This window comes from Myxocyprinus asiaticus, chromosome 30 (assembly GCF_019703515.2).
Source record: "Myxocyprinus asiaticus isolate MX2 ecotype Aquarium Trade chromosome 30, UBuf_Myxa_2, whole genome shotgun sequence".
NCBI classification, from domain to species: domain Eukaryota; kingdom Metazoa; phylum Chordata; class Actinopteri; order Cypriniformes; family Catostomidae; genus Myxocyprinus; species Myxocyprinus asiaticus.
In genome coordinates, this window is record NC_059373.1 from 40,540,322 (window position 1) to 40,566,365 (window position 26,044).

At 41.8% G+C, this 26,044-nt stretch overlaps 1 protein-coding gene across 4 annotated transcripts in view; it reads right to left on the reverse strand.

Moving 5' to 3' along the window:
* Nucleotides 1-26,044, reverse strand: part of LOC127420681 (receptor-type tyrosine-protein phosphatase U-like) — a 426,908-nt gene that overhangs the window by 138,498 nt on the left and 262,366 nt on the right. For all 4 annotated transcript variants that reach the window (XM_051663146.1, XM_051663144.1, XM_051663145.1 and 1 more), the window contains exons 6-7: nt 19,260-19,437; nt 11,296-11,589 (exon numbers count right to left, since the gene is read on the reverse strand). In XM_051663146.1, coding sequence (XP_051519106.1) covers nt 11,296-11,589; nt 19,260-19,437 — 472 coding nt within the window. The remainder of the gene's footprint in view (nt 1-11,295; nt 11,590-19,259; nt 19,438-26,044) is intronic.

Below are 26,044 nucleotides of genomic sequence, written 5' to 3' on the forward strand. Positions count from 1 at the left end.
TCTCCGCGGTTTCTTCCCCTTGGGAGTGACACCCCCCCCCCCCCCCCCGATGTAGACACTTAGGGCTCCCAGTCAGTTAACAATTTCCACTCTTTTTGGGGAGAAAAGAGAAGGAAAATAGGCCTCGGCTGGGCCAGCCTGTCCCTATTTGTTGAGCAGTCGACTTGTTCATGAAGGACTGTTCGACGCTCATAAAGCGTTGGGGGAGGTTACGTGACAGCCTGGTGCGCTGGCTAGGAGGCACACAGCAGTCTGCCCGTCACACACCACCACTTCACGTAAAACACAGTTCAGCTAGTTGTGGCGTTTTGTATAGGGACCCCTAGTGTCACTACATCCACACAATGTCGAGTGAGTGACAGATAGGGAACGTCCTGGTTACTTTCATAACCTCCGTTTCCTGATGGTGGGAACGAGACATTGTGTCCCTCTTGCCACAACGCTGAACTACCCGCTGAAATGGCCGGGACCTGGTCTCGGCTCCTCAGCACAAAACCTGAATGAGTGGTTGCAAACCAGCTCCTTTTATACCCGTATGTCCGGGGGAGTGGCATGCAAATTCCACTCGCCAATTCTCATTGGCCTTTTTTCAAAGATCAGAGGTGTTTCAGGCTCCCAAGAGTGACCCCTAGTTTCACTACATTGACACAACATCTCGTTCCCTCCATCAGGGAACGGAGGTTACGAAAGTAACCAGGACGTTTTTATTATGGATTTTTGTAGTATAAAATTGAAAGTCTGGGACTGGTACAAGGATGAAACAGTCAAATCTGTACATAAAAGGCATTTGAAAAGCACCAAAAAATTATGAATGCATGGTAAAAAGTTTCTACTTCATTTTTTATGAGACATACTGTATAAAAAAAGAAAAGTGAAATCTGTTTAAAAAAACAAAAAATACAAAATTAACCGCAGGGTCATGAAATTGCAAGAAGTTGAAGAAACACCCATAAATTGTGCGTGCATATGTAATATTTTTTTACAAAATTAAAATGAGCTTTCTTTAAAATGGATAAAATACATCAATAAAATAAATTTCTTTTAAATGTAGTTGGAGCGAAAAGGGAAGGAAAAGCAGCCAACAAGCATGCATGTGCACTTCTTCAATACTGTTTATAAAAAAAAAATAAATAAAAAAAAAAACATCTGAGGATGAACCTCATAAAATTGGTTGAGAGAATGTCCAGAGCTGTGCTGAGCTGCAATCTAGACAAACATTGGTGACAAATAGTGGTTAAAAATATATGATTGTATAACATGTTATTGGTCACAGCATAATACCCATGCGTCCATTTGTCATTTAGTGGTTTTGATTACTTTTGTAGTAATCTAAAATATGCAAAATAGTAATAATCAATAATGAACAGGAGTGTCAAAACTTCTGACTGCTAGTGTATTTTGCCTAAGAGAAGCTAAAAGACATGGACTAAAAGTCACAAAGCGAATGTGTCCTCTGGTAACACTATCTGTCATAATATTCAGGCCTTTTAACCCTACACTTATAAAGCAATGAGAGAGAGAGCGCAATAAAGTACATTTAACCAGTAATTCAGTCATTTTATCATTCAGTATAATGAGCATTTTATATAGTTGATGAAAGAGAATTTCATCATAGTTCTGCCTCCTCTCCCAGCAGATGTGATTTGAGCTGTTATGAGTTAATTACACATGTCAAGTGTGAATGCAGGGGTCTCAACTCAATTTCCTGTCACATTAATTCCTCCCAGACAGAGAGACAGACAGTAGCAGACTGGCACAGTATGGTTGTGACAGAAGTAACTAAGATGGAAGAGGAAGGGTGTATGACTCGAGCAGTCAGCCAGCAGTGGTCAGCCAGCAGCAGCAAGGGCGCTGGACAGTATGGGAAGGTGCATCTAACAGAGTTTTAGGATGGGCTGACCTGTGGAATTTTCCCCAGGCCAGGCTAAGTTTTCTAATAAGATCTACCTATGACACTCTTCCAAGCCCTGGAAATTTGTCCCTGTGGTATGGTAAAGAAGAGGAAGCTTCTGTCTATGGTTAACCCTTTCGCATGTATGATCAAACTGGTGTGATTACACTAGGCTGGGCTCAGACGCGTACGGTGAATCCGGTGCAATCTGCATCAGTGCTGCTGTTTACAAGCAAAAGCGGGACTGAAGCAGTAGTCATAATGAACCAGCTGCTCAAATAGTGTTTTCAACATAACAATATCTTTATTTTTATATGTTACAAACTTTCAAACAATCACTAAATAAAAGTATAAAGCCATAACCATCAGAGCACACTGATTTGATGCAGTGCTGTGGCCAGCGCTGACATCAAACAAAGAATACACAAACTAGTCAGTCCACTCGAGCCTTCTCCCATTCCATCCATCACAACCACTTCCGGGGCTTGGAAAGTGGAAAGGCTAGGTTTTTAGAACCTTCAATGCTCCTCGTTTTGTATGCTTCCAGGACAAGACATACTCAAAATCCCATCTTGCATTGCAACGAAAATATGGCATAGCCAGCAAGCACGATCGCATCTTATCTATCATAATCAGTCATTATAAACATCTAAACACCATATTATATGTTTGATCATTTATAATCTGACCTTCAGGGCACCCGCTGTGATATTATCTGTCCTCCAGTGCATCTGATGTGAAGTGTAAGGTAAGATTTGTTTTAATTACAACCTGCATTAAAGAACTCACGCTGGGAGGTCCGTCCATACAGGGGAAACTCACGTGCGAAAAGGTTAAGAAGGATGGATGAAAAGTGGGGTGTGTAGAAGTGAGAAAGTAGGAATAGGGAACAATTGTGATATGTGGTGGGGTAGCATGTAGAAGAGGAAAGGGATGGGGAGGAGTTATTTCCGCTGACTTGCTCAGTCCTTATCTGGGGGTTTCTGGAGAGGGGTTGAGTGGGGGAGCGAAACCAGGCCAAGCTAGGCATTGGAGGGGTGGCTGATGCAGACTCATGACTTGCCTCTCACGTCACTCTCCTACTTAATCTTTTGGAGGTTTGGTTTAAGGTAGGCACTGGATGGGTGGTAGGCAGAGATTGATAGCTTGGGTTTTTTTCTAACAGAGAAGAGGCCTTGGATGCTGGGTACGTCTGCTCATCGGCGGGGGGTGTATTGAACCCTGGTGGTATGGTATGTCTCGACAAGAAAGGAGGAATCTCTTGATGTTTAAAGCAAGAACGAGAGGCTATCGAAAGGATTCGGTGTACAGTTAAAGGGGTGGCAGGGAGACGTCCCTGACCGCTGCCCCACCACCGGGAGATGTTCCAGTATAAATGGGGCGAAACTTCCGTGATGGCCCGTGCATCTGAGTATTTTCATAACAAGCACATTGTACACCTTGTGCTGTAATGGAAAAAAAAATTAAATAAAAAAATATATATGTATATCTCATATATATATATATATATATATATATATATATATATATATATATATGGCGGCCAAAAGTTTGAAATAATGTACAGATTTTGCTGTTTCGGAAGGAAATTGTACTTAAATTCACCAAAATGGCATTCAACTGATCACAAAGTATAGTCAGGACATTGCTGATAAAACAGCACCATCACTATTTGAAAAAAGTCATTTTTGATCAAATCTAGACAGGCCCCATTTCCAGCAGCCATCACTCCAACACCTTATCCTTGAGTAATCATGCTAAATTGATCATTTGGTACTAGAAAATCACTTGTCATTATATCAAACACAGCTGAAAGCTATTTGGTTCGTTAATGAAGCTTAACATTGTCTTTATATTTGTTTTTGAGTTGCCACAGTATACAGTAGACTGGCATGTCTTAAGGTCAATATTAGGTCAAAAATGGTAAAAAAGAAACAGCTTTCTCTAGAAACTCATCAGTCAATCATTGTTTTGAGGAATGAAGGCTATACAATGCTTGAAATTGCCACAAAAAAAAGAAAAAAAAAGAAAAATGTACACTACAGTCTTCAAAGACAAAGGACAACTGGCTCTAACAAGGGCAGAAAGAGATGTGGAAGGCCAGATGTACAACTAAACAAGAGGATAAGTACATCAGAGTCTCTAGTTTGAGAAATAGACGCCTCACATGTCCTCAGCTGACAGCTGACTCACCCGCTCAATACCAGTTTCATGTACAACAGTAAAGAGAAGACTGCAGGCCTTATGGGAAGAATTGCAAAGAAAAAGCCACTTTTGAAACAGAAAAACAAAAAGAAAAGGTTAGAGTGGGCAAAGAAACACAGACATTGGGCAACAGATAATTGGAAAAGAGTATTATGGATCTTAACCCCATTGAGCTTTTGTGGGATCAGCTAAACTGTAAAGTGTGTGAGAATTGCCCGACAAGTCAGCCACATCTATGGCAAGTGCTACAGGAAGCGTGGGGTGCAATGTCATCTGAGTATCTGGACAATAAGCGGTGCCTGGTTTCCTCCAGACATGACGCTTGCCATTCAGGCCAAAGAGTTCAATCTTTGTTTCATCAGACCACAGAATTTTGTTTCTCATGGTCTGAGAGTCCTTCAGGTGCCTTTTGGCAAACTCCAGGCGGGCTGTCATGTGCCTTTTACTGAGGAGTGGCTTCCTTCTGGCCACTCTACCATACAGGCCTGATTGGTGGAGTGCTGCAGAGATGGTTGTTCTTCTGGAAGGTTCTCCTCTCTCCACAGAGAAACATTGGAGCTCTGTCAGAGTGACCATCGGATTCTTGGTCACCTCCCTGACTAAGGCCCTTCTCCCCTGATCGCTCAGTTTGGCCGGGTGGCCAGCTCTAGGAAGAGTCCTGGTGGTTCCAAACTTCTTCCATTTACGGATGATGGAGGCCACTGTGCTCATTGGGACCTTCAATGCTGCAGACATTTTTCTGTACCCTTCCCCAGATCTGTGCCTCGATACAATCCTGTCTCAGAGGTCTACAGACAATTCCTTGGACTTCATGGCTTGGTTTGTGCTCTGACATGCACTGTTAACTGTGGGACCTTATATAGACAGGTGTGTGCCTTTCCAAATCATGTCCAATCAACTGAATTTACCACAGGTGGACTCCAATCAAGTTGCAGAAACATCTCAAGGATGATCAGTGGAAACAGGATGCACCTGAGCTCAATTTTGAGTGTCATGGCAAAGGCTGTGAATACTTATGTAGATGTGATTTTTTCGAATTTTGAGGAAAATAATGAATTTAATCCATTTTGGAATAAGGCTGTAACATAACAAAATGTGGAAAAAGTGAAGCGCTGTGAATACTTTCCGGATGCACCAATATATATATATTTATTTATTTATGGTAGTATTTGTTGTACTCACTTTAATTTGTTAATTAAAAAAATCATTATATAACAGATTTTTTTAATTAATGAGAATCTAATGTGAATCACCACTGAGAATAATGAGAACTACAAAAAACTTAAAAGTAAAGCATCCAGACACATTACAGTAATTAAAAGTGTGGGAAGTGTGCTTAATTGTCATGAAAATAATGTCACAAAAAAAACAAACAAACAAAAAAAACAAAAAAATCTTAATGACCCTTAAATATTCTTTATTCTCTATAAGTAAATTATTTCTTTCATGTGGTTCACTCACTCGTCACGTGTTGTACTTACACTCAGATCAGTCTTATACAGTAAGTGCTCAATCAACCGTGCTGTGATTGCCCGCAGACCACCACACACTCACCCAGAGTCCTAAAGACAAATCAACCTGATTACACTAATTAATGAGACACAGCAACAAAAAACCCACGGGTCTGATGAGGGACGGCCTAATAGCAGCAAATATGACACACACACACACACACACACACACACACACACACACACACACACAGAAACAACAGCCTCCATGTCTGCACAAAAAAATTAAGAAGTCTGCCATATGAGCAGCTTGTGGTATAAAGTTTATTCTCCTGGTGACCAAGATGAATAGTCTAGGTGAGCCTTTGTCAGTGATACATTACAAAATCTAAAAGCAAGGTTATAACACCAGAACACATATAGTACAGCTACGTTCAGTTTACATCAGCCAACCAAACAACAATCACTCCTCTGATGGCCAATATCTTCTTATTACAATCACAGAACATAACAAAAATGAGATTAAATACTATTACACACTGTACTAAACTGTACTTGAATCTGTCTGTCTCACCTAACTCAGCTAAATGCACTTTGCATGACGTGAACTTGGGTAACACTTTACATGAATGTTCCCTTTTGTAAATGGTTTATAAAGGGTTCCATTAATGACTAATATATCATTTACAAATGCATTATAAACCACCGATAGGCAGTTGCAGAATAACAGAATAAATAAAAAAGGTGAATTTCAAGCAATACTTGCCAAATAGTGAGCAGTTTAACTTGCATGTTATAAATGCTTAATAAATACACATATTAATCCTTACATTCATCAAAAACATGAAATGTCCTAATTCATGATTTATGTGCAGCAAAAAAAAAAAAAAAAAAAAGACTACTGTAGTGAGATTAAAAGGAGGGATTATGTCATTTTGTGTTTATATTCATGACTGTAATGTCTTGAATCACTTGTGTTGTCACTTCCCTTGTCACGCTGATGTCCAAAGAATGATTTTAACTAGTCCTAGTTACCTAAAGTCTTCTGCAAAAACACTTTTCAACTCTTTATGCTCATTTACCACATATATCATATCATAAAGCCTGATGACCATTAAACCAGACTAAACTTTATGTACAGGTTTCTAATGTTGGCAACTCATTAACAAAAGGTATGTGTCAATTTTACATTAGGTACATTTTCAGGTTATTAATGCTGAATTCATGTTATTTAGCATTCATAACATGTCAGGTAAAATGGCTCAATATAAAGTAACTCTTTTTACCTCTTGTCATTAATGAACAACTTTATTAAACCTTAACAAAAGGATCAGTAATGTAAATTGATCCATTGGCCATGGTAGACGCTAACTAAATTTAAAGAGCCCATGAAATCACAATCGTGGTTTTGTGGTATTTAGTTCATGTGTGATAGCTTTGGGGTCATCTTTTTGGAGTGTACTGTACTCTTAAAAATTGACATTATTAACCTTTAGCAAATACATGCATTAAGCATTTACAGTCATTCTTTTACAATACAACAGACTATACAGGGACGTTCCATGAGTACTGATGGTCTCACACCATCAGCACTCTCGGACGCTTCACTGTGTGTATTACTCCACCACATTAACCTTTGAAAACAAGGGGCTTGCGACACTGGATACAGAGTTTTCCTCAGCGTTTTTGATCGATATGGATGGAAAATTATACTTTTTTAAAGAATATATCATTTGACCTGAAGTACGAAAGCTCATCAGACGACTAAAACGATGGAGGGAAGCCGGCTTTAACAGCACAAACTTCAAGAATTGTAACCATCACATCTACTGATTTAGACATCTTGTAGAAATACCGACATGAACCTAACACTGTACGGCAAACACTGTGGGCTGTGAACTGTTTCAAAACTTGGTTAGATGAAAAATAGCTCACCATAGACCTTAAAACCATCGAAAAGTTACAACTAAGCCTGGTGTTGCAAGATTTTTATGCGTCCATTCAGATGAGTAAGGGAGAAATGGACGGTATTAGCAGTTACCTCAGTCTGCTGTGTTGAATTGGCACATCAATGAGCCTCCTCCTAGCCGTGGATGGAATTTAATGCAAGACTCTGAATTCACACCTGCCAACAATGTTTTTAAAGGCATTGTAAAACAGATCCAACGGGCCTGTAAGGATAAATCAACACACTACCCTCCAATTTCACCCGCATACCAGCAAATACTGAAGAATTAGTCTGCACTGGACCCTGGTAACCCAAAAGGTTTACTAAATAAAGTTTGGTATGACATACAGTTACACTTTGGATGAAGGGGGAAGGAGGGTAATAGAAAACTTAAACCGGACTCATTTGCTCTGAAACACGACGAAAACGGTTCAAAATATTTTACAATGACTTTCAACGAGGAAACAAAGAATCACAAAAACACACTAGAGATGGACAGAGAAAATCGGAGGGGCACTATGTTTGAAGAGCCTGGTAACCCCTTGTGTACAGTTTCCTCACTGGAGAAATATCTCCGCAAAATCCCACCCGACGCAAAAGCACTCTGCCTGCAGCCAATAAAGACGTTTGCGGCCAACGATAACATCTGGTACACCGCTGTTCCTCTGGGAGTAATTAAGCTATCCCAAATGCTGCAGAGAATGTCTCAAGAAGCGGTCATCATTCATGAACCACAGCATCAGGGCCACTACGATTCAAAAACCTTGGAAGAAAGAGAGATCATGGCCGTCAGTAGGCACAGGTTTGTTTGCTGTTTTTTTTTATTTGATGTAAATGTACTTTAATTGACTAATATAATGCAAAACGCATGTTCTGGTTTAAAGCAAACGTTTAAAAAGCAGCAAGCTCGCTTACGTCGTATTGAGACCATCACTTGACAATAGAAAACACTGGAGTGCAGTCCTAGCAGATCAGGAGGAAACCGTTGGTGGTTGGACATGATGGATAAACATTATATAAATAATACAAATTAAATAATTATCAATCTACATTGTGTTTGAAATGTAATTTATATTAGCTTCTTTGTTTATTGAATTGTATATGAGTCACAGCACACACTGGTAACCACACATGCTCTCACTTTCTCTCCCTTCTCTCTCTCTCTCTCTCACTCACACACACTTCCTGCCTCATTAATGCCATAACTTGTTAGAAACAGCCAAAGCCCTTGTTGGTAGCTCTAACATAACATGCCGGAGGTAAGTGCATTGTTTGAACTGCAAAAGCAGATCCTGCTCCGTGGCATAAGAACGTAGTTCCATACACAAGTGTATTTTTTATGACAGTCCTTATTTTTTTTTTTCTCTTTTTTATTTACTTGTTTGTTGAACTGTGGTATATAAGCAATATTACACTCACAATAGTAGGCCCTAAATCAGCACTGCTGTGATTACCTACGGTACCAGTATATATATATATATATATATATATATATATATATATATATATATATATATATATATATATATATACACATACACACACACTGATCAACCACACATTAAAACCACCTGCCTAACATCATGTAGGTCCCCCTCGTGCCGGCAAAACAGCTGTGACCCGTCGAGGCATGGACTCCACAAGACCTCTGATGGTGTCATTTGGTATCTGGCACCAAGACGTTAGCAGCAGATCCTTTAAATCCTGTAAGTTGCGAGGTGGGGCCTCCACGGATCTGACTTGTTGGTCCAGCACATCCCATAGATGCTCAATCGGATTATGATCTGGGGAATCTGAAGGCCAAGTCAACACCTTGAACTCTTTGTCATGTTCCTCAAACCATTCCTGAAAAATTTTTGCTGTGTGGCAGGGTGCATTATCCTGCTGAAAGAGACCACTGCCATCAGTGAATACCATTGCCATGAAGGGGTGTACGTGGTCTGAAACAATATTTAGGTAGGTTGTACGTGTCAAAGTAACATCCACATCAATGCCAGGACCCAAGGTTTCCCAGCAGAACATTGCCCAGAACATCATACTGCCTCCACCGAACTGCCTTCTTCCCATAGTGCATCCTGCTGCCATCTCTTCCCCAGGTAAACAACACACACGCACCTGGCCATCCACATGATCTAAAAGAAAACATGACTCATCAGACCAGGCCACCTTCTTCATTGCTCCATGGTCCGGTTCTGATGCTCACATGCCCATTGTAGGCACTTTCGGCGGTGGAGAGCGGTCAGCATGGGCAGTTTGACCGGTCTGCAGCTACACAGCCCCATATGCAGCAAGCTGCTATGCACTGTGTGTTCTGACACCTTTCTATCATGACCAGCATTAAGTTTTTCAGCAATTTGTGCTACAGTAGCTCTTCTGTGGGACTGGAGCAGATGGGCTAACCTTCGCTCCCCACGTGCATCAATGAGCCTTGGGCGCCCATGACCCTGATTGATGATTCTTATGCTCGCCCTTTTTTCCTGCTTCCAACACATGAAATTCAAGAACTGACTGTTCACTTGCTGCCTAATAAAGTTGTGTTCAAAAGTTTGCATACCCTGGCAGAAATTGTGAAATCTTGGCATTGATTTTGAAAATATGACTGATCAGGCAAAAAAACTGTCTTTTATTTAAGGATAGTGATCAAATGAAGCCATTTATTATCACATAGTTGTTTGGCTCTTTTTTAAATCATAATGATAACAGAAATCACCCAAATGGCAAAAAATCAAAAGACACACAAGGTGACACACACAGGTTTAAATGGCAATTAAAGGTTAATTTCCCACACCTGTGGCTTTTTAAATTGCAATTAGTGTCTGTGTATAAATAGTCAATGAGTTTGTTAGCTCTCACGTGGACGCACTGAGCAAGCTAGATACTGAGCCATGGGGAGCAGAAAAGAACTGTCAAAAGACCTGCGTAACAAGGTAATGGAACTTATAAAGATGGAAAAGGATATAAAAAGATATCCAAAGCCTTGAAAATGCCAGTTCAATCACTTATTAAGAAGTGGAAAATCCGGGGATCTGTTGATACCAAGCCAAGGTCAGGTAGACCAAGAAAGATTTCAGCCACAACTGCCAGAAGAATTGTTCGGGATACAAAGAAAAACCCACAGGAAACCTCAGGAGAAATACAGGCTGCTCTGGAAAAAGACGGTGTGGTTGTTTCAAGGAGCACAATATGACAATACTTGAAAAAAATGAGCTGCATGGTCGAGTTGCCAGAAAGAGCCACATCGAGATCTCAAACGTGTGGTTCATGCAAGACGACCAAAGGCTTTACCATCTGTAAGAATTTGGGGTCTCATAGACAACTATTACAAAAGACTGCACACTGTCATTGATGCTAAAGGGGGCAATACACAGTATTAAGAACTAAGGGTATGCAGTGCCATGATTGTGCCATTCTGTTATAATCTACAGTTGAATATGAATCCCATAAGAAATAAAAGAAATGTGTTTTGCCTGCTCATTCATGTTTTCTTTAAAAATGGTACATATATTACCAATTCTCCAGGGGTATGCAAACTTTTGTGCACAACTGTATATCCCACCCCTTGACAGGTGCCAATGTTATGAGATAATAAACGTTATTCACTTCACCTGTCAGTGGTTTTTATGTTGTGGCTGATCAGTGTGTGTGTGTGCGTGTGTGTGTGTGTGTGTGTGTGTGTGTATATATGTTATTATTATTATATTTTTTTTTTTTTGAGTTTTCAAAATAATTTTTCATGACTCTTTTATCATAAATGTTGTATAAAAACCCATTGAAAATGTGCTCCCTCATTCTCCACTCACCTGCACACTTGGTTCTGCTGACCAGCGGGGGTCCAGGCGGGCCGGTTCCCCCCTCTCCGGGTCGGGTGAGGAGAACACTGATGCGATATTCTGTGTCTGGTTCCAGGTGCCAGACTTTATATGTTAGTGAGCTGACTCCATGAGTTTCAGACCAAGGCGAATGACTGGCCCGGTACACGATCTCTCTGCGGATCACTGGCCCATCACCCACTATAGAGTTAGTGTTGAGCTGGATGATCAGGTAGGTGGGTCCAGAACGCAGTAGTTGGGGCGGGGCTATCGGTGTGGGCGGAACTATAATGAAGAAGAGAAGTTTTGTGTCAGAATGCATTTGGACATGAATTGCCCATTATTTACTCTTTTATTTTAGCACAATTAACAAGATCATTTAGATTAATTATACATGGTAATCAGGACCGGATAAAAATAATGATTTTCCAATGCATCACAATCTTCGTTTGAACTACCTCGATATCGATTCTTACATTCCAAGATGATCTTTTACTGGCAACCCTTTACAAAACAACAAAGTAAATTATGATTAGAATCATTGACTGATTATTATAGTGGAGAAAAAAAGATTAGCAGTAGAGTCAATAAAGTCTCTTTTAACACCCTTTCTGTTCTTTGCAGTCAGGTGACAAAAAAAATTAATAAATAAATTCTAATCAGATGCATACACGGTAAATAAACCACGCACGTCCTAGCTTGTTGTATGCACTCATTGGCTAATGCCGGTAGTATTAACGAGACAGTACCAATTATACATGTTCTACATTTCAATGTAAATACTTATAAATAGCACATTTGAATGAATACTGAACTGAATAGAATCAGGAAATCTGTATCAATGCCCAGCCCTAATGGTAAAAAAGCTAATTTCATTTTTATTTGTATAGTTTTGTCACATAAAGAGGGCTTAGAGCTCATTGAAAAACCCTGTTCCCTTAAATATTCAGAAACGATTCCCAGGAATATTTCATGTCAACTATAGTTAAACTACATAGTGAACACACATCGGGATTTTTCTTACAACATGGACCGATAGTGGGCAGTTAATTGACACTAATATGAGAAGGATACCTTTGTTTGAAATATGAAATATTGCTTAAAGTAAAAAATAAAATAATAAAAAAATAAATAAAATAAAATACATCTTTATAATTTATAATAATTATAATTAATTTTTATAATAATAATTAATTAATAATTATAATTATAATTAATTTATAATTTATAATTTTTATAATAAAAATCTTCCACAACATAGGTGTATTTAAATGTACTATACACAGAAACTGATATTTATAAACAAAAAATCAGAGCACAAGTGACAACTTGCCCCAAACTGACATTTATTAAAAAAAAAAAAAAAATAGTCAGAAGAGTCCAACAGTTCAATGAAACAAAATAAAATAATAGTGCCTGAATGTATTCTAGTGTCATTTCATTGTGTTCATTTGTCTATCCAAAAGCTATTATATATATATATATATATATATATATATATATATATATATATATATATATATATAAATCTTATAAAAATTAATACCTTGATCTTTGAAACCAACATACCAAACTGCTGATAGAGAAAACACACATTTGTATAATTGGACTTCAGACTCAAAGCCTTACAGTTGATGAAATAGCCATTGTGACAACTTCCCCATGTGACAACAAGCCCCAGTCTCCCTTAATTCATTTCTGCCAGGTTAGGAATGTTGTGCCAAACAAAACTAAGCAAATGCTGTCATGTTCTATAAATCCTACAGTAATCCCTGGGAAACTCCATTAAGTTAGCATAGATGAATACTGTAATATCGAAAAATTTATTTGAAGGTCAGACAGAAGCCATTTCAATGAATTAAAAGCCCCATCACGTATTCTTAGAACATTAAAATTGAATCAGTGGCAGTAATATGTTAAAAACATTCAATTAAACGAACAGATTTTACTAGTATCTGGAAATGTCACCTGAAGTTGATTAAACTTGAATCTGTGGGCAGCTCTAATCATTCAATTTAAAGTAATCATTAGCTCTGTTTGAGATTCTATCAGTATAATCATACGATGTGGAACCATGACTGTCAGTATTACAGTTAATAATATCTCTGTGTGATAAGCAAATATGAATCAACATGTTGCTGTGAGCACAGATGCAGATAAACATGCATGAGCACAGCATCCAATTATCCAACAAGCCTGCAACCGGTATCTCGTTATTTCCATACAAGTAGCTAGAAATATCTGTACCTCACGCTTGCCTGTTGACAACAGTCCTACAGTCACAGACCACTGGACTAATTTAAACATATTGAGAAGCGGCCTTTTGTGAGCTGTAACCACCCATTTTTTATTTTTATTTTTTTTATTTTTTTTTTTAAATCAAACTGGACAAGATGTTCCAGGACTTGATAATACTGTCATTTAATGTACAATACAAATCTAAAATGATATATCTTTAACATTATTCACCTGTGCTGCATCTAGGTAGTGGATCACTACAATGGCAATTGAGAATCAAGAACTGCCTCTCATTCAGAACTGGCTGCATTTAAAAATAAATAAATATTGGAACCAAATAATGATGTTCGGCTTGAATGGAATAGTTCAGCAAAAAGCTGCTGTGTAAGTGTTTGATTACACCTGTTCCTCTTTTATATGTGCTTTCAAAAAAAAGTTTTTTGTAGCTATATCATTAACATGTTAAGAGAACCCATCAGTTTTTAAGGCATTTGATGCAAATGAAACACACATCCTCACTGCTGGTTCAGGATTTCCTCCTCGAGTTACTTCAGCATTTAATATCGGTGGTCAAAACAGCTTTCTGTGCTTTAGTGTCACCAGTTGCACTGGTTTTGGATACTGCACCGGCTCCTGACATGTGATCCAAAGCTCATATCTTATTGGTCAAGGCATTTCATTGCCCGGCGAAGAAAGAAATGGACACACAAAAAAAATGAAGCTTCACTATGTTGCTGCACGATTTTCCACGAGTGTTCGCTCCAGTTGTAAATGGCTCTTTAATGGCACCATCCTTATACCATGGTCACACTCAAAATTACATTAACTATTAAAAGAGAAAATGTATTAGTTACAGATGTAACCTCTGTTCCCTGTCTGTCACTCACTCGACGTTGTGTCGATGTAGTGACACTAGGGGTTCAATCTTGAGAGCCCCAATCACCTTTGCTTAAAATAGAAAAGGCCAATGAGAATTGGCGAGTGGAATTTGCATGCCACTCTCCGCCCCCGGACATACGGGTATAAAAGGAGATGGTGTGCACAACTCATTCAGATTTATGCTGAGGAGCTGATAGAGAATCCCAGCCATGTCAGCGGCCGGTTCAGCACACAAACCGCACACAACCTCTCGTTCCCTCCATCAGGGAACAGAGGTTACATCAGTAACCAAGACGTTCCCTGTATGTCACTCACTCGACATTGTGCCGATGTAGTGACACTAGCGGTTCCTATTGGAAATGCTGCAGGCGCTGAACCGTGTCACACTTTAGGACGCCGGAAGGTGAGTGGCTTGCAACAACTTAAACATCTGCTGACTCCAGAGGAGGAGGTGGTGGCGGGCAAGTTGCGACACCAAGGGCTAAAAGTCTGATGGCACTGTGGCGTGATAGCAAACCAAAGAAAGAGTCTGTGTCAAGGAAGGATCGATACGTGAAAGTACACGTCCTTCAGGTTGATGGCCGCGAACCAATCCTGATGTTGTACTGATGCCAGGATGCGCTTCTGTGTTACCATCTTGAATGGAAGTCTGTGTAAGGCTTTGTTCAAAGAATGCAGATCTAAGATTGGGCGCGACCCTCCCCCTCTCTTGGGCACGATAAAACAAGGGCTTTAAAAGTCATTGCGCAACTCGGCTACGGGGATGGGCTCTATTGCTCCCTTCGCCAGAAGGGTGGCAACCTCCGCCCAGAGGACGGAGACACCCTCGCCCCGCACCATAGTGGAGAGGATGCCACTAAACCTGGGCGGGCGTCTGGTGAACTGGATTGCATAGCCGAGGCGAATCATCCTGATGAGCCACAGCGAGGGGCTAGAGAGCACTAACCAGGCCTCCAGATTCCGCCCCAGTGGCACCTAGGGGACGACTGGACTTACTGTGCCCGGGCAGGGTGGTTCGCGGCAAGGCAGAGCAGGCGCCCCACCTGGAAGACTGCTCGGGGGGACGTGCTGCTCCGCAAGCCCGCAACAGTGGCCGGTGACTGGGGCAGGCGAGCGACCCCAGAGACCAGCACACTTACCTGTTCGCTGGGACAGGAGGTACTTGCGTTCACCTGATTGACTGGAAAGACTTCCAGCGCCTGGCCGTTGCGAGTGTGCTGACCCAGGGAATGAGGAAACTGCTGTTTTACCGACCATGTGGGTGCCGAGGCCCAAAGGGCACCCAGCGATATAATACTTACCATGCGCTGGCCCAGGGACGATGGTGGGGCTGAAGAGTTCACCCGGGCCAGACCCGTCAGAGTCAGTTGCCTCATCCCCGGGTTACCCATTCCAGGGCCACCTCAAAGCAGGGCGGAAGCTGCTTGACCCGCGGCCTTGTAAGCCTTCATCATTAATGAGGAAGAGAACTTACAGGCCTTGGAAGGGAGCCTTGGCCGGTCGCGCCAGGTGGCTGCACCCTGCGGGCATAAATGCACCGCTACAGGGTGCTCTACCTGGGGGAGCTTGACATATTCCTTAGCCGCTCCACTGTCGAGGGTAGTTAGGATGGACGAGCCCACGAAGTGTGTACGGGCAGAAAAAGGTGCCTTCTATGACTTCGTTAGCTCCTCGTGCACTTCCGGGAAGAAAGGCACCGGGGCGCAGCCGTGAGTCGCGCTTCGAGCCCAGAAACCAATCATCCAGCCGTGAATGCTCAGGGCAGGGTGGAGGGTTCCACTTCAGCCCGATGTCTGCAGCCGCCCGGGCAAGCACGGCTGCCATCTCAGTGTCCGCCTCATCCTGTACTCTACCACCCATGGGCAGGAGCTCAGAAGATTCGTCCACTTCCGACAGCAGAAGCCCACCCTCCGATGCTGCGACCAAAAGCAAGCCGCAAACGACGCAAGCCGCGAACGACACATTAAATCTGCCCTGAGGCAGACTGCCTGTATCACTCGACAGCTCTTCCGGATAGAACGAGCGTGCTGGGGGATGGGAGGTCCGCGGGGGTTGAGCCGTCGAAAACGCTCCCATATCCACATCGCCAGCGGTGCTTTCCGACCCGGCTGGCTGAGCATCAGCCCAGGATGGAGCGGGTTGGGGAGCAGCCGTGGCGGCTCCTTGCTTCATGAAGAACGTTCTGATGGGCATGTTCTCGCAATAACCCTTCCACGAAAGCTGCCTCAGCGTGCTGGCACCCCAAGCACTCGAGACAGATTTCATGGCTGTCTGGAGGGGAGAGATAATGGCCACATCCAATTGCGCAGAGATAATGGCCACATCCAGTTGCGCAAACGCGGAAGGATATCTTTAAAAAGACGCCAAGCGTTTGTGTGAGCTCTTTTAGAAGGAAATATACTCTTTTGAATATACTCTTTTAGCACCCGCAGCTCAGCCGCCGAAGCACCCAGGGGAAGCACAACACTCGACCGTGTGAGGGTGACCACTGATATGTGCCAGAAAATCCAGCAGCATAAGCAAAATGTGAGAGGACGAACACAAGCATGCATTCGGCTCCGAAGAAAAAATCTGAATGAGTGGTGCACGCCTTCTCCTTTTATACGCGTATGTCCGAGGGCGGAGAGTGGCATGCAAATTCCACTCGCCAATTCTCACTGGCCTTTTCTATTTTAAGCAAAAGTGATTGGAGCTCTCAAGATCGAACCCCTAGTGTCATTACATCAACACAACGTCGAATGAGTGACAGACAGGGAACATAAACCCACTTCGTGGGGTTAAAAATATAGGAGTCTATTCAAAATCTAAATTAAACCTGGAAATAAAGTTTTAGGATTTTGCAGGTGCAATTCACAGAAAAGGGCTAAATAGCTGATCGGCTTGTGATGCGCGAATGGCTTGCACGCGCAGCACGTGTCTCGTCACACTTTAATAGTGTTTAATCTCCCATTCGGCTGATGAAAACAAGCTGCGTGATCATGAGGAAGGATTAGGCTACATCCATGCAGATTGGAATGCAGGTGCGAAAAACATATAAATAAAATAGTTTGCTCCTCTCTCGGGTGTTTTGGCATTGGCACAACAATTGACCAGGAAAATAAAAAATGGCACTCCATGTCAAAAAGGTTGCTGACCCCTGGTATAGTCATACATTTTTGACCTAATCCAATTGACTTGATCTGAATAAAATACATTAAATGACATGTATAAACTTTCTATCGTTCATTTCAGTAAGGGTAATGACTTTGAATGTGTGTGAGTGTGATCCAAATGTACACTATGACGCAAGTGCGGCACACTTCAACAGCTAAAAACGGAAGCTGAAAAAGAAAACGGAACCATTGTGAAGTACACAATTCATCCCTGCCGAACAGAACACAAAAACAGTGATCAAGCCTTTTGTTTTAGACTTTCTGTTGCATACCGTCTGCTTCAGTTGGCTCATGAGTCATTCACGCTTTTAATCATGTCACCACCACGAGAGGCTCTTGAGTGCAACAAAATCATTACTACGGCCATAACGAGGCAGCGTGTGCTCATTTGCATAACTGATTGCATCAGTAGTTTAGTTATTTTTGCATGAGAAATGTCTCTGATTGGTGGATATGACAGTAATCAGCCCACAGGTTCTTTCGAGTGCACTAGTCAGAGAGGTTAGAGATCTCACAAGGGTTTGGCTTATACTGAAGAGATCTACAAGTGCAGACATAATATTAGAGTAAATCTGGAAGACATGATCATGATCAGGAGCTGAGCTGTGATTGAAAATTTAGACAGAGGTCTAGAGCTTCAAGAATATTAGTAGTTCATTCCTCCATAAAAAAACATGAATGGTTTCCTCCAGACATGACGTTTGGAACTGAGGCCAAACAGTTCAATCTTCATTTCATCAAACCAGAGAATCTTGTTTCTCACAGTCTGTGAGTCCTTTAAGTGCTTTTTTGCAAATTACAAGCGGGCTTCCATCTGGCTACTCTGCTATAAAGCCCAGATCGGTGGAGCTTTGGATTGATGGTTGTCCTTCTGCAAGTTTCTCCCATCTCCACACATGATCTCTGGAGCTCAACCAAAGTGACCATCAGGTTCTTGGTCACCTCTCTTACCAAGGCTCTACTCCCCTGATTGCTCAGTTTGGCCAGGCAGCCAGCTCTATGAAGAGTCCTGGTTGTTGCAAACTTCTTCCATCTAATAATTATGGAGGCCACTGTACTCTTGGGAACCTTCGATGCAGCCACATTTTTTGTAGCTTTCCTCAGAACTGTGCCTCGACACAATCCTGTCTCTGAGCTCTGCAGGCTGTTCCTTTGACCTCATGGCCTGGTTTTTGCTCTGATAAGCATTTTCAGCTGTGAGACCTTATATAGACAGGTGTGTGCCTTTCCAAATCATGTCCAATCAATTGAATTTGCCACAGGTGGACTCCAATAAAAGTGTGGAAGCATCTCAAAGATGATCCAGAGAAATGGGATGCACCTGAGCTAAATTTCAAGTGTCATAGTATTCAGTGTCAATGTGATATTTAAGTTATTTTTTTTAAATAAATTTGGTTTTTGCTTTTTAATTATGGGGTATGGAGTGTAGAAGGATGCAACATAACAAAACTTTTATTAAGGGGTCTGAATACTTTCTGAATGCACTGTATATATATATATATAAGTATAACTCTATATTGTAGAATTTTCTTATATTATATCAACACATGTAAATGGACAAAGCGATTGGGAAAAATATGTTTATATATAATAATACAGTTTTGTGTTTTGTGATGTGAGGTATTGTGGGAATGTATGGATTGTGAGAATAAAAGTTTGCACTTGCAAACAATTAAACTGTCATACCTCTGACGATGAGTTCAGCAAAGTTTGACACTGCGGCTCCATATGTGGACTGTGTGATGCATCGGTACATGTCCTGCTCTGCACGCTGGGCTCCACCCACCTGATACCATGCAACCAATCGACGTTCACCAACTGATGATGTAACTGAATATGGTGACATCAAAACACCATTACGCCTCTGAAAGACACAAAGAGAGATAGCATATTTTGATCATATATACTGTATATGTATAAAAATATTGTTTTTATGAAATATTTTCCCATTAATTATAATGTATTGGTCATTTTATATAAATATCCACACAAATCACCCACATTTGAAGTAAGACCAAAACTCCTGCCAGAGACAGTTTGGAAACATCAACATTTTGTAATTAAAATAGCTTCATAATATTTATAATTTATATTATAAATAATATTTGTATCTCTCACTCTTATCACTAGTGTGCTAAGACAATGGTGGCACACATGCCTGTGGTTGTCAATCCCTGATTTGCTTTGTGTTTTGATTTGCTTAAAATGAAATTAACATAATGAACTAGCTTACATTTATTTTCTATGCTTTTGACTCTGATCTGATAGACAACAGCTTTAATTACCAGCATTGTTCAAACTCACTGAGCATCTTAAAATAGCATATAAATAACATGATAGAATAGGTATAAATTGCGTAAAATCGAGAACATTAGTGCTGTGTGAATGCAGTGAGATGCAGGCATTGTGAACACAGTCCTTTTATTCCTAACACACACACAGACACACACACAGTCTCCAGGTGTTTAGACAAAAGCAGTGTCTCACACAGGAAGTCACACAGAACTGAGAAAACAGGAAAGAAAGAGATGTCATGTTGATTTCCAGATGTGTGTTTGTGTGTGAGCTTTATATACACTGTATTGGAGCTGCCAGTCAACCAATATTAGGTGACAAAGTCAATAATAACAATATTATAGACGAAGCAGAATTTCAAGGAATAGTTTGCCAAAAAAATGTCATAATTTACTTACCATCATATCGTTCCAAACCTGTATGACTGTTCCGTAGAACACAGAAGGACAAATTAAGTAAAATGCTCACTCAGCTCTTTTCTATAGACCATTTCAAGTATGTCAACAATAACAAGGAATTCGAACGCAAGTTTTTCTGCAGCACTTCCGGTATCATTAACAGATCATTTTAATAAGGCTCTGAGTTAACATATTTCCTCAAATAACGTCAAATATTTACCTGAATTGACTTATCCAGATGTGTTGTTGATACTGGGTGTCTATGTGAGAGAGGCGATGAAAATGTATTGTAGTTTGGATGCTCATAATTATTTCCTCAGTGGAGAGTTTGGAATGATCGCTCCTGTTATAACAAAGTCTTTTTAGGCAAGCCAGGTCACTTGGCGGACATCTTTGGAACACTCTCCGGCAACTATTTTCTATGTAAACAAGCGGAATACATTTACATTTGGCAGACGCTTTTATCCAAAACGACTTACAGTGCACTTGTTACAGGGACAATCCCCCCTGTAACGAGTCAGAGTCAGACACAAAGTGAAGATCCATGTGCAGTGTTTAATAACAATCATAGTCAAACAGGCAGAGGTCAAAACCAGGTAGGCAATCCAGGAAAAGTAACAAAACAAAGACGGTAAATAAAGGGGTAATCCAAGGGACAGGCAGTGATCAATAACAGGCAGGCAGTAGATAACAATAACGCTCAGAAATGCAAGACAACGAGGTGAATTGGCCAGACTTCGCAAAGAAGTGTAGTGAGAGCAGAATTTATATACACAGGGAATCGATTAGTGAATGAAGATCAGGTGTGAGAGTCAATGGTGGGAAGAGGGGAATTCTGGGAAGTGTAGTCCGGGTGAGGTTAGTACTCAGGGGAAGGGGATCTTGTGGGAACAGAACGAGAGGATATGACAGTACCCCCTTTGAGGACCCCCTTTAGAGCGCCCGGGGGGTCTGCCTCGGGGCCTGGGAGCCGGACGGTCAGGATGGGCTAGGTGAAATTCTGAGATGAGGGAAGGGTCCAGAATGTCCTCTGAATAAACCCAAGACTGTTCCTCTGGACCATAGCCCTCCCAATCGACCAGATATTGTAGCATTCTGCCCCGACATCGAGAGTCAAGGAGAGTGTTGACTTGGTAGGCGATCTCGCCATCGAGGTCAAGAGGAGGAGGGGGAAGGTTGTTGGTGGAGGTACTGGAAGACTCAGCCACAGGTTTGAGGAGAGTCACATGGAAATTAGGAGAGATATGGTAGTGAGGAGGCAGTTGAAGTTTGTAACATATGGAGTTAACTTGTTTGATGATTTTAAACGGACCCACCTACCTGGGGGAGAGTTTCTTGCAGGGTAATCGCAGGCGAAGATTTCAGGTGGACAGCCATACTCGTTGGCCAGGGAGGAGAGTTGGGAAGAGTCGATGACGTCGGTCAGTTTGTGTCTTCTGCTGACGGATGGCTCTCTGTAGATGAAAATGGGCAGACTCCCAGACTTGGTTGCTGCGCCGCATCCAGTGGTCAACTGCTGGTAACTCTAATGGTTCTCCCAACCAGGGAAAGAGCAGAGATTGATATCCCAGGATACACTGAAAGGGGGTCAAACCAATAGAGAAACTGCAAAGGGAGTTCCTGGCATACTCTGCCCAGGGGAGAAATCGACACCAATCATACTGATTAGAGACAGAAGGTGCAAAGATAGTGACCCACTTCTTGGTTGGTGCGTCCAGTCTGGCCATTCGACTGGGGATGATATCCGGAAGTCAGGCTAACGTTGACATTCAGAAGTTTGCAGAACTCCTTCCAAATCCGAGAGGTAAATTGAGGTCCTCTGTCAGAGACGATGTCATCTGGCAAACCGTAGAGCCGAAACACTTGATGAAAGATAGTCTCAGCAGTCTCTAGAGCGGTAGGTAGTTTCTGGAGAGGGACAAGATGACAGGCTTTGGAGAATCTATCCACCACCACCATGATGGTGGTGTTCCCTTGAGACGCAGGTAAATCAGTGAGGAAGTCTATGGTAATGTGAGACCAGGGACGTTGAGGGATGGGTAAGGGGTGGAGGAGTCCTGCTGGAAGAAGTCTGGGAGATTTAGTTTGGGCACAGACAGAACACCCCTTAACATACTGAGCAACGTCTCGTGACAGGGATGGCCACCAAAATTTATTCTGAACCAGTTGTATGGTGTGGTTCTCACCAGGGTGACCAGAGCTCAAGGACATATGGACCCACTGCATGACTTGAGGACGGAGCTGGGCAGGAACGTAGACACGGTCTCTAGGGCAATCGGGTGGGGGTTGATCTGTCAGAGTGGCCTGCTCGATGTCCTTCATGATGTCCCACTGAACAGGGGCCACGATAACAGATTCGGGCAGGATGGTCAAAGGGGACTCAGGAGATTCAGGGGAATAAATCCGAGAGAGGGCATCAGCCAGAGTGTTCACAGATCCAGGATGATACGTCACAGAGAAGTTGAATCTGGTGTAGAACAGAGCCCAACCAGCTTGTCTTGTGTTGAGACGCTTGGCGGAGCGTAAATACTCCAAGTTGCGATTATCTTTCGTATAGCCTTGGTCTTACTAAACATGGACAGGAAGTCTTGGTAGGCTGCCGGGATGGTAGACTGCACAGAGGCCTCAGCGGGGTTGATGTGAGTGGTCAGGAGAGAAACGGGTTGCACCGACTGTAGGCAGGAGGTAAAACAAGAGGCTCCCCACTGTATGATCTCTCCATCAGTCCAAGAAATGTGAGGATTGTGTTTAGCGAGCCAGGGGTTTAAGGATGAGAGGGTTATTAGGAGTGTTGGTGACGAGTAGTTGTAGTGTCTCATGATGAAGAGCCCCCACTTGTACAGAGACGGGTTGAGTGATGTGAAGCTCTGTGTCAGCATGAAGAGGGTGACCGTCTAGCACTATAACAGAGAGAGAGGGCACACAAGGTGCAGTATCCAGGGATAACAGATTGCAGAGATCAGAGTCAATAAAATTGCCTGCAGCCCCAGAGTCGATAAGAGCTTTGACAGAAATGGAATTCTGACTGGAACAAAGTTTTACTTCAACAAGTAAATTTCAATTTTCCAAATATTAAGAGCCGTCGGTACTCACCGAAGTATTCATGGGTAAGGAGGAACATGAGGGACAGGAGGAGAGGAAATGGCCAGGCTCTCCACAGTACAGACACAATTTGTAGCGAATGCGTCTTTGACGTTCCTCTCTTGACAGACGAGAGTGACCCAGCTGCATGAGCACGTGTTGAGGCGTAGTTATGGCAGGTAGCAGAGGAGGGGTTGGTAGGGTTGTTGGGGTGTGGCTCCGCTTCAAATTGTCCAGTTTGATGGAGAGAGTAATAAACTGGTCGAGAGAAAGGTTATCATCCCGATTGGCCATCTCTACCTGTAGTTGAAGCAAGAGTCCATTGCGATAAATGGTTTTGGGTGGTGCAACAGCCCATCCGGTTTGTGCTGTGAGAGTACGAAACCCAAGTGCATAGTCAGCTGCCGTTGAACTCCCTTGTGTGAAATGAATAATGCGATCACACACGTCTTCGCCACCCACTGGATTCTGAAAAACACTCTTGAAATGGGAAACGAAAGTTTCAAGAGAGTTACGTATCTTGCTATTACGATTCCATACAGCCGTAGCCCAATCCAGTGCTTGACCTGTGAGCAAGGAGGTGATAAAGGCCACCTTGGATTCCTCAGTGGGGAAGCAGGAGGAAGCTTAAGCAATATAAATACTTCATTGCAGCAAAAAAAACATCACATTGCCATTGAATCTCTCCGGGAGAGTGAGATGAGGAGCTTGAAGATTCGGCCAATGCGGAGAGGCTTCTGTGGGAGCAGTCAATGATGGTATGGGGACTGGATTAGCGGCTGGTAAGGGAGACCTGGTTGAGGAAGCGGTGCGTAAATAACTTAACACCTCATCCATGGCAGAGGAAAGCTGTCCCAGTTAACGGTGGTGAGCTGCCAGCTGTTCAGCTTGGAAAGTGAATGCAGCTTGAAGAGATGGAAACTCCGCTGGATCTGACAATGGCAAAATCTTCTGTAACGAGTCAGAGTCGGACACAGAGTGAAGATCCATGTGCAGAGTTTAATAACAATCGTAGTCATACAGGCAGAGGTCAAAACCAGGTAGGCAATCCAAGCAAAGTAACAAAACAAAGATGGTAAACAAAGGGGTAATTCAAGGGACAGGCAGTGATCAATAACAAGCAGGCAGTAGATAACAATAACGCTCAGAAATGCAAGACAACGGGGTGAATTTGCAAGACTTCACAGAGAAGTGTAGTGAGAGCAGAGTTTATATACCCAGGGAGTTGATTAGTGAATGAAGATCAGGTGTAAGAGTCAATGGCGGGTAGAGGGGGATTCTGGGAAGTGTAGTCTGGGTGAGATTAGTACTCAGGGGAAGGGGTTCTGGTGGGAACAGAAAGAGAGGATATGACACCCCCAGAAGTTACTTGCTCAAGGACACAATGGTGGTGGCTGTGGGGATCGAACCGTCAACTTTCTTCTTACTAGCTCTTTGCTTTAGTCCACTTTGATTACGATCAAAGAACATATTTCAAATCATCAATAAAATCTGACAACACTGGTATCATAAATTGTGCTTCTTTACCTCATATTACGCTAAAAAAAGATTTTTCCTGGCTTGTATAGCTAATGCGCATGCACGCTCTCAAGTTGATTGACAGATGATGTCTGAATCTAAAAGGTGATTGGCATCGTTTACCAGTAAGGTGGGACTTCCTTTCTACATCCGTTGGGCGTTCCAATTTCTCCCATTTATTTTAATAGAAATGATCTGTCTTTGCTAAATACTCTCTGGTTATAATCAATGAAGCTGTTCAATGAAGCTGTCTGCGGTACCAACGGACAAGGTAAGGATTTAATTTTTTAATAATTAAAATACTTTTCTTGTCTCTTTCTTCTGGATAAAAGCGTCTGCTACATGACTAAATGTAAAAGTAAATGACTTGCGGAGCTTAGTAATTGTGTTAAAGTCACTATGAATTAAGCGCCTCACGCTGTTGTTTTGAATGAGGGTGCGTTCTATTCAAAAGTAATCCATCCCTATGCACTTCGAAGACTTTATCATCCACTGTGGAAGGCACAAAGGAATGGGGCTCAAAAATAAGGGTCCTACGGAACTCACTTTTTAAGTCATTTTTATTGGAAATTCTGTCATGATTGTTCTCCCTTCAAAGGGTGATTTATCCCATTTGGAATGCACAGCTAGCAGAAAATGTTCAAGGAACAAAAAGACTTCACTTCCTTAAACCGTCTTGAAATGGTCTATACAATGACAAAAAAAAAGTCTGTGTCGCTTGAGAGCAACATTTCGTTTTCTGAAGTCACAAGACAGCTTTGTGTGAGAAACAGACAGAAATTTAAGTTAGTTGCAGTCGTTTATCAATTGTAATCATTATTCACTGATAATCGTCCTCAACGTAGCTCTAAAATGTAATTTGCAAACTTCCAAATATAGTGCATCAAGGCGCGTTGTGGAAGGTTTAACATCAATCACCGAAACAACATTGGTTATCAGATGTTTCATCATCTGCCACAATTGTTCTTGAAATGTCATATTTTAATCTACATGAACACTGCAAAAAAATAAATAAAATAAGAGTATTTTTGTCTTTTTGTTTCAGTAAAAAAATTGAAACATCCTTAAAACAAGAAACAATCAATTAAGAAGCAGAATGACATAATAGATTAAGTCTTGTTTTCACAGAAATTACAAATTAATGGTGTTTATACTTAAAACAAGAAAAATATATAAAAA